Consider the following 15,496-nt stretch of genomic DNA (forward strand, 5'->3'; position numbering starts at 1 on the left):
ATAAGAAATGAACCCAGCACAATGAACACTGCATTTATTGCCTGTACCCTGCCCCTGCGCTCAGTATTTCCACCTGTCATGGTTTCACCATCACAACTCTGCAGTCTAGACCCAGAAGGATTTACTTTTTTGAGGCAAGGTGTTAAAACCTCTTTCGGAGAGGAGTCACAACTACATAATTTGATCCTGGTTATAGTGGGTGAATAGACCCAAAAAATTGCTGAAAAAATAACTGGCAGAAGGCAGACCTCAACAGTGTTAACCCTCAGCCTGTGACGGCGAAATTGATTTCCAGAGAAGATGATAATAAGGTCCAAAGTCAAGTTAAATAGGTGTTCAAGGGCCTGATTAATTCAGGTTTTATTATAAATGAGGTATTAGTTTATCAGAATTTCAATCGAGGAATACAATCTTAAACTCTGAATCCCTTTGTGATCACATTCATATTCACCTTCCAAATTAACTCCATGAAGTGAGGGAGCAACCAGTATGTCTTTCACAAAATTCTCCTATCTTAAGCCGTGATTTAGCCACGTTTACGATGGTCAGTTGTCAACAGTTTTGATAACAAGCTACATTTATAGTCATGAGGCATGTGTGAACTTGCTATGTCCTGGTTTTAAATTTAAGTTGTATAACGGAGTAAAGAAAAAAACGTTTTTTGAACTTTAATGTAAAATATAGAAGACATTTTTTGAAATACTGAATTCATTTGATTTTGGATCTCGTTATCTTCTTCTTTGGATAATTTGATCCAAGCCGAATTGAGATTCCCTCCTCCTAAAGGCACTTCAGACTTCTGATAAGGAAACAAGTGAGTAATAGAGGGCAGCACACCTTGGCAGTTCACATGAAAAATCCAAAGGTTTGCATTTCTTTTTCACTTTTTTCTAGATTTGGGGGAACAACAGCCATGTGTGGTTTCATTTTCTGGGATGCCTCCCTGGCTTGGTCACCTCATCATTCTCCTCTGTTTTCACGTTTATGTTGTTCACAACTCCCAGTGCCATTATATCCTAGGATTCGGGATCAAAGGACTTATAATGTCACTTCCTGTGATGTCAACGAGTTGTGAGGTCACTTTCGCTACCCCTGACGTTCTGCTGAATCAATGCTCTTGTCCATTCTGGCTGCGTCAGTGCCTTTTTTTCTTGTTTTTACTTTAAGCGATGTTGCACAGCAGCACGTGCTGCTGTGGAATTTGTAAAACATTTACAAAGCCAATAGATTTTGCATAGAGGAAACCTAATGCTTGTTAAAACTGCAGAGCTCTCTAAAGGACAACTCTTAACAATAAAATAAACACGTTTTATTTGGCATGCAGATGCAGAGACTTACTCGGCGAAATTAATTATCTTTTGAGTATAATTTGTTTAAAATTATCTAAAAAAAAAAAAGATGACTGTTAAATTGTTAGTTATCCCCCCTCCAGCTCTGATGAGCGTCTGCCTGTTCCGTCAGTGAAAGGCAAGGCCTGAGCATTTAATCTGCGGGCTTTTTAAGTCGCTGATGATATTTCTGGCCTTTAATCTTACTTCATCCGTGGCTCCTGCACAGTTTGAGCTCGCAGCTGACAAGACATTAATAATGGCTTTTGTTTGAACTGTGACGGCCACGTGTGCGCTGCCCTGCCAGGGATAAACGCCTGAGCCTGGGGTTGAGGAGATAAGCACAAGGGGCGCTTCTGCGCTGCGGCCTAAAAGCTGCCAAGCCTGGGAGTGCAAGGCTGCCGCTTGGCCTGTTAGCGGGGAGCCACTGTGGCCAGTCCCTGGCTGGAGAGGTGGCCCCATGTTCTACTTCAGACTGAGATGAATGGGATTTGAAGTGGCGTCACGTCACCCCTTCTCCAGTAAACCTCAGTCCTTCTCCAGGTGAGGCCGCTGCAGCGTAGGGCTGTGGAGTAATGCAGGGCTACGCGCTTGCTTTTGCATCGTCTCATGATGTTGGTTTGGCTCGTTGAAAAGGGGCTTCCTGATGGCTGACGTGGGCCCTTTTAGTTGATATTTGCTCTGTGGCTGACGTGACCTCATCTTGTTAATGAAGGGTGATGTGGGCGGTGCAGGTTGCAGTTGAGGCTGCTCATTTTGGTCTCAGTAGACCAACCCTGGATTGGCAGGAGCTCTGAGGGCGCCAGGGACTGATGTATGTCTCAGTGGATGGTGTAGAGTGGAGTGGGCGATACTGATCCCGTTGTGCCGTGGGCCCCTGTGGTTGATGCTGGTTCCGGTGGCACTGCAGGTGTGCCGATGTTGATCTTGGTTACCCATGGATCATGTGAGCCGTCATTTCCATTGATATAAGCAGAGAGGAGCTTTATGTAGCTAGGAGGAGTCATCAGATTTGATGCTAATCTTTATAGCTGACTCAGTGAGGAGACTGCATCACTCCACAGGGCAGCACACACAAGATTGACCTACATCGCACCCTCTGCTACCCAGCGGAGTGCCAAAGGCCATAAAAGCACGAGCAAAATGTAAATCCTCGAGATATTGTAAAACGGGCAAAAGTATCAGTTCAACCCAGGAAAGCAACAGCAGCGCTAAGTATAACTATACATTAATGAGACCCTGACCTATCACAACCCAGCCGGTGGGAAGACACTGCAAGCCAACCCGAAGCACTGCGAGGGCATACCCATGACTGAGGGACAGAAGGGTGCTATACAAGAGCCACTCAACTAAACATGATACCATACGGCGTTAGACCATCTCTTGGCAGAGTGGAGGTGATTTAATGTATCCCCCTATAATGATACCTTTCAATTGAGGTGTGCTGCACGGGGAAGTGCAGGACACTTATTGATTTGAGTCCCCGTAGCTAATGCTGACCCAGTCTTGTGTAGTTGATTTAGGTCTCTGCTGTAGCTGACACTTTTTCTAGGTCTAGGTGCGCCGTCTCTTCGAGACATGTTGTTTATTGTTAATGGGCTTGGAGGCCACCCATAAGTTGCCACTGGATGACTTCAGAGCCACTCTCAATAGCTTGCTTGCTTCCTTCCGGTCGGCTCTGCAGCGGCCAGTTCCTTTTTCTTGCATCTTTTGTCGCTGACTGTCAGCTGCCTCCCGGTGTCTGTGTTTGCCTGCTCCGCTCCCTCCCATTGCCGTGCACCCGCACAGCACAGTAAGTGAGCAGGGAGGCCCGATACCTTCGTCCTGTCCTCTTGACCTTTTTTTGTTATAGCTTTTATATAGCGCAAACTCAACCCAGTGGTGTTGAAGCACTTTAAAAAAAGCACACATTCATTTTGTGTAGGCACAGGTAGGGTAAGTGATTTGCCCAGAATCACAGGGTGTTGAGCAGGCGCCGATACTCAAACCTCGATCCACAGTCTACAGTGCTAGCTGTTAGGCCACTGCCTCTCCCCATGTCAACTACTCATGTTTATTGAATCATTTCAATTGTCTCTTTGCTTGATTTTTTATTTTTTATTTTTTATTTATTTTTTAGTTACATTTCCCCAATCCCTGCGCACTTCCGGAAGCACGGAAAATTTTACTGGCAGTACCTTTAACCATACTTTATTAAAAAGAAGGTGTGGACGTGCCCCCCAGCTTTGCCATCCTTTCAGGGGCACTGGTCCAACATGTGACTGACCAGCGCGACTGACTGCAACATCCAGGAAGTGTTTAGTAATCAGCAGTCTGTCATTAAATGGTAGTTTCCACTTCCGATCTCTCTGGAGTTAGCAAGCGGGCGGTCAGGTGACAGAGGGGCATGCGTGAAGCATAGTGCATCTGTGCTCCGCTCTACTCTATTCTGAGCCATTAGCGAACTGAAACTTGAGAGGGCCACCCTGCAAAGTACCTTTGGGTGGTCCCAACTGGACCCAGTCAGAGGCATGTGGTGGGGGGGGGGCTGCACCGCAGGGACTGCAGGGGCCTTTGTTACGCCACTGTTCTGAGTGCCTGTCCCTCCTCACACCCGGAAGTGTGGAAGTGTGGCCTAGACCGAGGCAGACCAGCCCGGGGGACCTCAAGCCTGCGGTGCTGGCACAGAAGGGGTGGGGTGCAGTGGGAGGGGCAGCATATGAAGCGGTACAGCAGAGGTGTGGGAGGGACAGAGACATTGTTGGCGTTATTTATTTTTGCACTGGGAAGCTTGTGTTTGAGTCCATTCCCCTCCTGCCCCATCCCTCTTTCTTCTTCTCCCTCCTGCCACCTTGTCCATTCACATAATTCCATTCCATGCTACATAATGCCACTCCACATAATTGAGCCCGACTGCATGCCACATTATATTCCACATAATTCAACACAACACCCACAATTGTACCACACAACTTTACAACACACAAATCCACACCTCACAATTCCACTCCAAACAACACATTTCAACATCTCACAATTCCACACACATCTCCTCAAATTAACTAAAAAAAAAAAAAAAAATACTAAAACTGAACTCATATTTCCCTATACTAATCCACCACTAATTCCTCTTGTGTGCTACTCTCCGAAAAGCGCTTCGACTCGTCAGGGGGTAGTAAGTGCTATATAAATACTATTACAATACAACAATATAATACATAATTCCACTCCATGCCACATAATTACAGTCCAACAAGTTCTACTTCACATATTTCCACTCTGCTCCATACCCCATAATTTTACTTCCCATAACACCACTCCATGCAACATAATTCCACTCCAATTCACATAATTAAACTTCGCGCAACACAATTCAACTTCAGATAATTCCACAATAGGCAGCACAATTCCACTACACGTAATTCCACTTCATGCCACATAATTACAATCCACATAGCTCCAAAAAACATAATTACACTCCAGAAGATTCAGTTCCACCCCATGTCACATAATTACACTCCACGCAGTTCCACTGTACACCAGGTCACATATATACTACATATTTCAACTCCACACCACATACATCTACTCCACTCCATAATATATTATTCCACTCCCCGCCATACTACATAATTAATTCAGCTCCTCAAAATTCTACTCTGCCCCATGGCATATAATTCCTATGTACATAATTCCTGTGTACAACATATTACACTCCACAAAATTCAACTCCGCTCCATGCCACATAATTCCACTCAGCATAATTCCACTCAACACCACACAATATAAAATCCACACAACACTATTGCACTCTACAAAATTCCACTCAACGCCACACAAATCTGTGCTGCATAATTTCATACCACATCACATAATTCCACTACACAACACATTTACACCCACATCACATAATTCTGTCCAACAAAACATAATTCAACACTATGAAACATAATTCCAATCCATACCACTCCACACCACAATGCCACTCCACATAATTTCACTCCTCTCAATGCAATATAATTACACTCCATATAATTCCATTCAGTGACCGTGTTCCACACCACACAATTCCATGCCACATATTTCCACCCCACACCATTACTTGAACATCACATCATTTCGCTCTACGCCAAATAATCCATGCCACAGGAACAAAAGGAAAAGTGAGAGGCAATAATCTCGAAGGCAAGACCAATTGACTTTGCCAATGCTTGTTGTTGATGCGGCCCTATGTAGCTGCTAGCACAGGAAGACTGAACTGAGCTTATTCACTTCAGTCCTTAACCTCCTCGTTTTCTTACACTGGTCTTTCCAAAGGAAAGCATGTTTGATAGCATTTAAAAGACCAGTGCAGTGACCTATTTTACTGGACAAAAATATCACAACACATATGTGTATAACATATGTATAAATGCAGTTGTCCTTTGGAAGATTTCAGAGATCTCTTTTAAGGTCCATTATAACTGTAGGCCATCATGTTGCTGCGTAAAGTTCTGCACTGTTCTGTATGCCTGCTAGAAGGTGCGCAGTCACACTAGTCCTCTGAGCCCTCAGGTTGTTCAGTGACCGGTGTGAGCTGCATAGCCAGTCCCAGTTTTTCTTATGGATCCTTCAACTTCGCTTATTTTCCCTTCACAGGTGCCGTACTATATGCCTCAGAATGCAATGTAAATTTAGGCCTAGCTGAGCTTCTCACAGCTGATATGGGATAGTTTGACATCTAAAGTTTCTTGAGTAACAGGTGTATCTATATCTTGTTAGCCCTGGCAAAGTTGTTTAAACGGAGGGGGATGGAGCAGATATAACCACATTTTCAAAACGGGAATCTTCTTGATCTGATCAAGACATATTTTAAACCACGTGGCATTCCAGAATTTCAAGACAACCTTTAATTATTTCCATTTAGTATCATGATGTGTAAATTTATCTCATATTGATATGCTAAAAATGTGACATGGTTGTGGCCTTCTAAACCTTTGTTGACAATCTTGTCCCATAGGCTTATGTTTGCCACTGAAAAAACATAAGCATTATTTTAAAATGTGTTCTAAAATAATAATGCAAATTCCCTTTTTCGTGGGAATCTGTGAAACTGCCTGTTCAGCAGGAGGTGCCATATCCATGTCCCAGATCTGAAAATGTTCTGTTTACAGGCAAATGATTTCTTTGGAGATTGACTTTGCGTAGATCCCATGTGCATTTGTCAATAGAATAATCAAGGTATTTCCTTAATCTCACCTTTGAAGTCTTGCATGACAAAAGAGGCAGGTGATCTTTTTTAAGCAATCTTGATAGTGCTTTTACAAGGTATTTAGCAGGTTGTTTATACTAGGGTACAGATGTAGCCATAAGGGAGGAGAAACGCTGTCCATAAAATGTATAGGTGTACTCCAGGGTCGCCGTGACCTCAGCCAGTACTAGTCTTCAGCTTTTGTGCAAGAAGCAAATACGTTACAAGGGATGACAGCGAGCTTGATTCTATAAGGACATACAGGGCTTTTCCTTATTAGATTTAGCCTACACAGTGCTTGCGCTGTGCTTGCAAAGTCTCATGTTACTAAAAAAAAAATGTCCCTATTTCACCCCTTACATACCTGAACTTCCAGTTTGTTCATTCACACGTCTCTCTAACGTTGCTTGAATTTACTTGCTTTTCATTGGCTAGCAAGTCACTTTCTATTCTTCTGCTCTGCCTTCTGTTCTGCTTTTGCCATTGTGTGAAGTGTGGCCGAAGTACACCTTCCAGTTTTTATGATTGGTTACGTGTTAGTGTTTGTACGTGGAAAGATGAACTGAACGCAAGTCAGTTTGCATTGAAATGTGTGTAAAGATGTCAGCCATCTTGCAATAGAGTATTGAATGCAGATATAAAGCAAGCAGCAAGTTGGCTCATTATGTTGTGTTTTTAATGACTTAATTAAATTTCTGATTAATAACATTTGTAAATATTGAAATTATTTGTGTTTGTTTCTTTCTTAAGTTACCACTCACTCATATTTTAAAAAAAGTCATTTGTATAGTTGGGTGATGTTTTATTTTTTATTTCAAATTGTTATTCTCTCAGTGACTTATCAACAGGCAGTCACAAGTGCAGTTATCTTGCAGGCACTAGGGTCATGATTTGAATGGTGCAGTGGCACCAGGCCCAAAAGTAGTCAGAACTCCTCCTAATATTGCTATATTTTACTATTAAACAGGCAGTCACAATTGTGGTTACCTTGCAGTTAAAAGGGGCATGATTTGAATTCTGCAACAGGTGTAGTGGCACTTTACTAATTACACATTACTATACTGTAATACAATGCCATATTAAATAAGGTACAGATTTTGAGTTTGAAACCCTGGGATATTAACTAAACATGCATCACAACATAAACAACTATTAACGGTTTATCAAATTTAAAACAAACATTATTATAAACTTTTTCTAATACTTATAGTCCAGTTAGTAAGAATGCTAAAGAAAAAAACAAAGGCAAAACCTATTGGCTTTGTCAGCGCTTGTTAAATCTGCTGTACATAATTCAGGTAGTTTGGAAAGCTCTTTCTGCGGTTTACATATTCCCAGTGGTGGAATTCGAAAGTGGTGGGACATAAGCATAATGAATTAATTTTTACGAGCAGAGCGAGCAAGCCTGATGATTATGAAAAGGTTTTTTTGGGGGGGTATTTTAGCGCACTTTTCAAAACTATTTTTGTCATAAATAGACCAAAGCTACTCCCTGGGAGTTTAACCATTCTTCAATCCCTGGACTTTTTATGCAGCCGGGGCGTAACTGCCTAATTTGTGAAGCCTAAACTCGGTCATAACAATCATGCCTGTAGGTTATTTACATAATGAATGTTTGTAGGCACAAAAACACTGAGCAGTGTATTGCCATTATGCAAATATTACCTGCACCTACTTCAGATACGACTTGCCAGCATTTCTCCTGCTGTGGACTGAACTTATTGAAATAAACTGACAAGGCTGTGTCTGTGTTTTGAGCCTCACCCTACACGTCAAAAGATTCAAGAAATCATTGTAAATGTTGCTGCAATTGTAATATTCTGAGACAAAGCAGAAACCACATGAAGTGACTGAATTGCAGGCTGCTACTTCAAGTTTATTCTATTACTTCCGTCTCCCTACAAATGCAGCTTCAGATTTGTCATGAAAGGCAAAGTGTTGCATCAGTGCTTCGAATCAGTATTGTTCAAACAATGGAAGGTGAGAGTTTGACAGGTTTGTGCCTAACCAATTACATTACACAAATCTATTTTAGGCAAGATGAGGTGGTTTGCCCAGAATCACAGGATATTGAGCTGATGCAGGGAATCAAACATAGTTCGTCGGTTCCAAAATCTGCAGCATATGCTTCCCTCTTCCCTCTTATTCCCCCCCCCCAATGCCTCTGGACCTGATCCATCAACTGAATGTACTCCTGAGAACCACAAGGAGATGTTCGCCAAGGTGTTACAAGCTATTCAGGACTCTAAAGCAGCCTGGAGGCTCAGCTGGGGGCAATTCAAATTGAGACGGGCCTGCTCAGGGCTGATCAGGGCAAGCTCACAGAGCAAGTAGATGAGGTGGGGTCTTCCTTGTCATTGCTTCGCCCCTGTGTGGTCACCCTGCAGGAGCAAGTGAACGCCCTACAAACCGAGGTGCAAGACCTTAAGATGAAAGTGGAGGACTTAGAGGGACACCCCAGCTGTAACAGTGTTGGATTCCTGATCTTTCCAAAGGGGGTGGAGGGTCCCAGTATTGACTTCCTAGACGTGAGCTCTTATTGCATTGATAAATGCTCAACATTGAATACAAAACCCTGAGTAAGGTACTTGCTAATCTGCTGCTGCCCCTGCTCCCATGCCCAGTACAATCTGACCAGTGTGGATTCATCCCCCATAGAGCATCCTTTCATAATACTCGACGATAATGCTATATTATGAACACAGTTAGGGAGACTAGAGACCTACCTGTGGCAGTCTCCTTAGATGTTGAAAAGGCCTTAGACACCTTGGGGTGGCCTGCTCCAAGTGCAGGAGGTCCTCCGAATAGGACCGACTATCTTACAGTTGATCAAGCTACTCTATACTATGCCTGGGGCCAGAGTTCGAACGGGATGCAAGGTATGCATCAACAGGGGCACCCACCAGGGCTTTTTCTTATCACCTATAATTTTAGCATTGGCTTTGTAACCACTTACTGCCCTGTTGCGAGCAAAGGGCCTTGACTGGGGCATAGTGGTGGGACCAACCTGGCATATGATATCCCTTTATGCAGATGATGTTCTGATCTCTCTGTGGGACCATGAGTTTGTGATGCCAGAGTTATTTTGCCTACTTGATCTCTTTGGTGAGATGTCAGGGCTCCGTGTGATTTGGGGTAAATCCTGCATCTTCCCCTGCACAGACTGCGACAAGTGGAGGGTGGCTGCCTCTCGTGGTATCATGAGACATTCTGTTATTTGGGCATCGATGTGTATCACAGTGATTGTGGCTGCCTTGACAGAAATCATACAAGGATCCGGACTCTCTGGATTTCTGGACGCGCATGCCCCTCTCTCCAATGTGCTGGGCATCGATAGCCAAAATGATTCTACCTCCGCGATTTTTATACATTTTCCTAGCAGCCCCAGTGGACCTACCCAAAGTGTTCTTTCATGACCTATGTAGGTTGGTATCTGACCTTGTGCAGGGCGGGGCTCACATGAGGGTTTCCATTCAGATACTGCAGCATCCGATGCTGAAAGGGGGTCTGGGTGTCCCCGACCTTGAGCTCTACTTCGCAGCATCACAGCTACAGTGGCCCATGCAGGTGATCCGATGGGTTAGAGTAGGGCTATTAGGGCTCACTTGAATGAAGTGGCTGCCCTGGACTGGCTGCTCTCACGAGATTGCCTGTATGAGGGGTTGGGTACCTTGGCACGAATCACCAATGTATATTGGAACAGAAATGTCTAGCCCAGACAAATTATACCACCCTACGCACCACAGCTGCTGCCTGTGGAGCATGCCTGGAATGAGAGCCCTGGGGAGAGCGCATGACCCGACTCAATGGTGCAATGCGACTGTAGTCACAATAGGTGACATTTACGAAGATGGAGCCCTACGCTCCTTTCAAAATCTGCAGGATGTTTACGGGTTAAGAGTGGGATCATTTCTGGCTTATAACGCACTTCTCTTAGTGCTCGGAAATACTTGGAAAGTGGTGTATGAGGGTCCATCCATACATCATGGTTTGCAATGTATCCTGACATGGCCTGGGAAGCAAGGCAATCACTCTGCTATATGTGGCTCTGCAGAGAGCTGATTCGGGCGTGCTATATCTATCAGATGCAGATGGGAGGACTGCCTGGCGACTGCACTGACGCCTAAACAGTGGGAAATGGCTGTGGAACAGGTGCAACACGTATGACACAATTCACGCCTCAAGTTCACCCATTTCAACTACTTTCACCACACATACCTTACACCACATAGATCACACAGGATGTTCCCAGCTGTGACTTTGCATCCATGTTGTAGTCATCCCGACGCAACTTTCTCATATATGGTATGGGAATGCACACAGCACTAGGACGGGAATGGGAACAAGTTATGGGGCACATCTCAGACGTGATTGATGTGCAGCTGCAACTACATCCCCTGCTTTGCCTACTAGGAGTTACTAAGCGATCGAAACGTTCCAAAGGTTATTTGAAATTTTCCGACCTTGCTAAGACTCTCTATAGGCATCTCATTGCAATGTCTTGGAAGGCCGCACAACACCCTATGACTGATTGTTGGCTATGGGTGAGATACAAATGGGCTGCTGCAGAGGCGGATGCCATGTCCTATGACTCTCAACGTACAGGAACAGTGGGGGTGGCTACGTTATGGGATGTATATGTTCTCTAGCTACGGGAGAAATGGGAAGCCCCTACATAACACACAAATGTTTGAGATGCCTGGTCTCGACACCCTGTATTCTCCAAGTAATATGTCACACTTCACTGTACTGACTTAACCGGGACCGGGACTCCCGCCTGGAGTACCCCTGAGTTCTAGATAATGGAGTTGTATCTCCTGGTAGGCCGCCCCCATACCCGCACACCCTCTCATAGGTTCATACACTTGTCACTGCAGATGGGTGGTAAGCGTATTATCCTGTGTCTGGTTTCGCTCTAGCCCTAAGGCTTATGCTTTAGTTGCTACAATGTTGTTCTTTCTATTTCTATGTGATTGAGTGTGACTCGCATATGACTGTTCTTATCCTCCGACATGTCTGTATATTTGCTTCTCACTCCGTTAATACTATGTATGGCTGGATGTAGACATAAGACAAGTATTGGTAAAACACTTGCATTATCGATAATCCTTGTTGCGTTGTGTCCTGAAATACTATTGCCGCTATCACCAAGGAAGGTGTATCAAGCACATATGTATGTCTGTGCCTTACTGTCTCTTAATAATAAGTGCCAATAAAGAAAGATTTACAAAAAATGAAGTCCTGCTTGTGTCACACACATCTGCAGAGGCTTGAGCAGCACCAATCAAATTCTGTCAACTTTCAGTTCTCACATAATCTGAAGGATGCAACGCTGTCATTACAAAAAAAAAGCACCGCATCCTGTATTCATAGTCCTTGACATGGCACATGTGAGCAATCACCAAAATGTGCATCACTTGCGTAATAGGCGTGTTTCATGCCCCCGCTAGCTGAATCCGTGTCAGTCCATGTCTCTTTCTGTCCTATACTTTTTAACATTCCGAACTTGCTACTACTAAGCTCTTTCCACCAGACTCAATGGCTCAGGTTGCATAAGCATGACCCCTAATGCTCAGAACTGTATTCTCTAAGAGTACTTTTGTCATCTAATACCAAAATGCACCAGGACAAACAAACAGTGGAAAATACATATTCACTTTGGGCACAGAGGCACAATTAGGAAGGGAATTGATACATAACTAGAGCACCTGCATTAATAAAAACAATTAAAACCTAACTTACCTCTACACTAGAAAATGCATGCAACTAACCAGTTTCCTAGCTATGATAACGTTGCCTAGTATAAAACAGTAAAACTTACAGCTAACACTACAAAGCAACTCTGGGCTCCACAGACCTGAGCTTTGCTTTCTTAATTGTTATCACACAACTTGCAAAGATAAAGTGCTTAGCAAGAAAATATTGTATTTCATTGTTTCAGTAGGGTGAATGTTTTAATTTCTTGTTGCTTATGTAATGCATTTCCCCTATTCTAGTGCTCACATAGATATCTGTACAGCTCTTTAAAAGAACATGGTTCTCTTAAATTCCAGCAATCCCAGCCATTCTAATTTCAAACACTGCAAGCCAATTTGTGTATTTATCCAAAGTTTTACCAGTGTGTGTCCGTTTTTGTAATGAAACTTAAAACCCTGGTTGCTTTCTTTTCTCCATTCTCGTCTGCAGATCTTTACTGCACACTGGAAGTCGACTCTTTTGGTTATTTTGTCAGCAAAGCCAAGACCAGGGTGTTTCGGGACACGACAGAACCACAGTGGAATGAAGTAAGTGAGAAGTGACATGTCTTACCTATAAACTAAGTAGATATTCCATAGGAAATAAAGAGAACATGATCAGGAACTTGCGGTCACGGTGCTAACCTGGCCAAAAAAACAAACGTAGCTAGGGAATATGAATTGAAGAACATATGAGAGGAGTCCATAGGCACCAATAGAGCACAAATCACACCCATTAACTTGGAATTAGAAATACAGTGAGTGTGTCCGGGGAGCAAAGGAGCAGGTGGACATTAAATCAGGAACATGAGGAAAGATACAAAGGGACAAGAGAATGGAGGTTCTGAGGCTCCGGAGAGCCGGAACTCTTGAAATCAATGCACTGACTTAATATAGCCTTAGAACCCGTCGTAGCGGGCTCTACCAGCTATTAAAGGCTCGCTCCCGTGTTAAAGGGAGAGGGCCTTTAATAGCCGGTAGAGCTCGCTACGGCGGGTTCAAAGGCTATTAGAACATTCTCCTATTAGAGGGCAGAATGTTCTCCTAAATAAAACAAAGGCTTCACGGAACCAGAGGGGATTAAAATCCCCTCAGGCTCCGTGAGGCTTTGTTCACAGCTGCTGCTGTGAACAAAGAAGATTGAAATGTTGGCGCTGTGGGCTTTTACAGCCCAGAGCACTCCATTGTTTTCAATGGAGCTGCCAACGTTCCAATGTTCTAATATGTTGTATTACTACCTCTCTTGGTTGCTAATGTTTGGGGGAAGAGATTCCACTCGTATCCCATACCATTAAATATCATTTTAGACCCATGCCTCGCAAGACTCGAAGTTTGCCTCTCAACATCTGTGAAATTCTCTTGTAACGGTGAGAACCTGGTTAATTGGTCAGATGTTCAAATGCAAGCAAGGGATGTAAGGAACATAAGCATTGCTACGCTGACAGATCGTGGATAAAGATGCAGAGAAGAGGTATTTACATACACAGAGAGCCATGGGCACAGGGTATGCAAAGTGACAACTCCGATGTATTTCAATTAAAGAATCATACTCACAAAAGTCATATGATGTATAGCTTTCACCCTAGCCTAAAAACTCTTTCAAGGCTAAAAAAAAAAAATATTGAGTTGCTTCACAAAGCTATTCTCGCGTTGGAAAAATAATTTGAAGGATCTACTGGGAGTGCTGAAATTTCAAGAAACTTTGTTTCTAACAGGTCACTACTCAGACAGGGGTTCTTAAATGGAAATAACTAATATGGCAAATGAGTCAAGAAGGAGAAACATGGTAGAAGCACTGAGGAAATAGTTGACTTAAATTTAATTAACAGAGCCTGAGAACATTTATTAGATGAATGCAAGGAATGAGACCAGATGGACCTGAATGTGACCTGAAACTCTTCTCTAATGCAGGAACTTCAGGTACTTGTTAAATGTTGTACGGCATTCCAGATGTCAAGAATAGGAAGACCACTGATTGTTGTAGAGTGGTCATTATTTCCTCTCATGTCATGTCTGGATGCGAATTTGGTTTGTCTCTACTGATTCTGTCTTTCCCTTGCTTTTCTAGGAATTTGAGATAGAATTGGAAGGCTCCCAGTGTTTCCGGATACTTTGCTATGAGAAATGCTATGACAAAACAAAGCTCAACAAAGATAACAACGAGATCGTGGACAAGATCATGGGGAAAGGACAGATCCAGGTAAGACACCTTCGAGAGAGATTCAAGGAATTAAACTCCTGGCCTGCTTGCCCTGGTCGCTGTATCCCTGTAATCAAAGAATATTCTTGTTAATTTCTCTTTAAACTCTGGGTACCTGTTCGGCTAAAGGGAGGAATGATTTGTGAAAAGAGAACTTGAATCTCTCACAAAAAGTCCAGCTGGTATGTGAACCACAAAATATAAAACCAAGTTTGCAGTGAGTTCTTGCAGTTTGCTGTGATTCTCGGTTTACGGAGAGTGTTCCACAGTGAATGGACGATAAGGAAAAATACTATGTAGGTGTGTCAGATTGACACATGTTGTGCTTTATATAAACCCACATCTCAATTAGGTTGGGAGTAAATTGGACTCAAATGTGACTCATTTACTAGAGAACTTAGACTGTCTTTCTGGAGGTAGGCCCACTGGAATTGTTCACAGGTCTATGATGGGCAAAGAAGAAAATGGCACAGCAGAAAAGCTCTCACCTTGTTAGTATGTGCCCACCTAGGTTTGTGCAATAAGAACTGCTTTTTCTGTACCAAGGCACAGCTAATAGTGTATTCTGTGGTGCTGTGTAGTATGAGGAACACTATTTCCAGGGGTTACCACTGAGCACTACTGCACGGAATAGATGACTGGTGCAAAAAAAAAAAAAAAAAGGACCGGGGAGGTGAAAGGAGCTATAGGGAAACTGGCATTGCACAGCCAAGTTCCAAATCATGCATATTTGGGGTAACCTCGGCTCAGTAGCGTTGGGGGGAAAAGTGGACAGTGCTTGGGTATTCTGAGCACAAACATCAGTATTTAGTCCTTTAGATGCACCCAGGTTTCCTTACAGGCCAGCCTGCCTCTGAAAAAACAAATATATGTTAGTAACTTCCTTCGAGAGAGCTCTTTGTAATGCGTATTGAATGCTGATGATAGATCACCCAGTTTATAAAGACATGGCAGAAATAGTGTGTGATGTTATCCATGCCTTCCAAAACCCCCTCAGGGCCTAGCTCTTTGACAGGGCAGAGCC

At 43.4% G+C, this 15,496-nt stretch overlaps 1 protein-coding gene across 5 annotated transcripts in view; it reads left to right on the forward strand.

The window, feature by feature from the left end:
• Positions 1-15,496, forward strand: part of ABR (ABR activator of RhoGEF and GTPase) — an 826,710-nt gene that overhangs the window by 664,897 nt on the left and 146,317 nt on the right. For all 5 annotated transcript variants that reach the window (XM_069226275.1, XM_069226276.1, XM_069226277.1 and 2 more), the window contains 2 exons: positions 12,724-12,821; positions 14,341-14,472. In XM_069226275.1, coding sequence (XP_069082376.1) covers positions 12,724-12,821; positions 14,341-14,472 — 230 coding nt within the window. The remainder of the gene's footprint in view (positions 1-12,723; positions 12,822-14,340; positions 14,473-15,496) is intronic.

Source organism: Pleurodeles waltl, chromosome 3_1 (assembly GCF_031143425.1).
Source record: "Pleurodeles waltl isolate 20211129_DDA chromosome 3_1, aPleWal1.hap1.20221129, whole genome shotgun sequence".
In the NCBI taxonomy this organism is placed as follows: Eukaryota; Metazoa; Chordata; class Amphibia; order Caudata; family Salamandridae; genus Pleurodeles; species Pleurodeles waltl.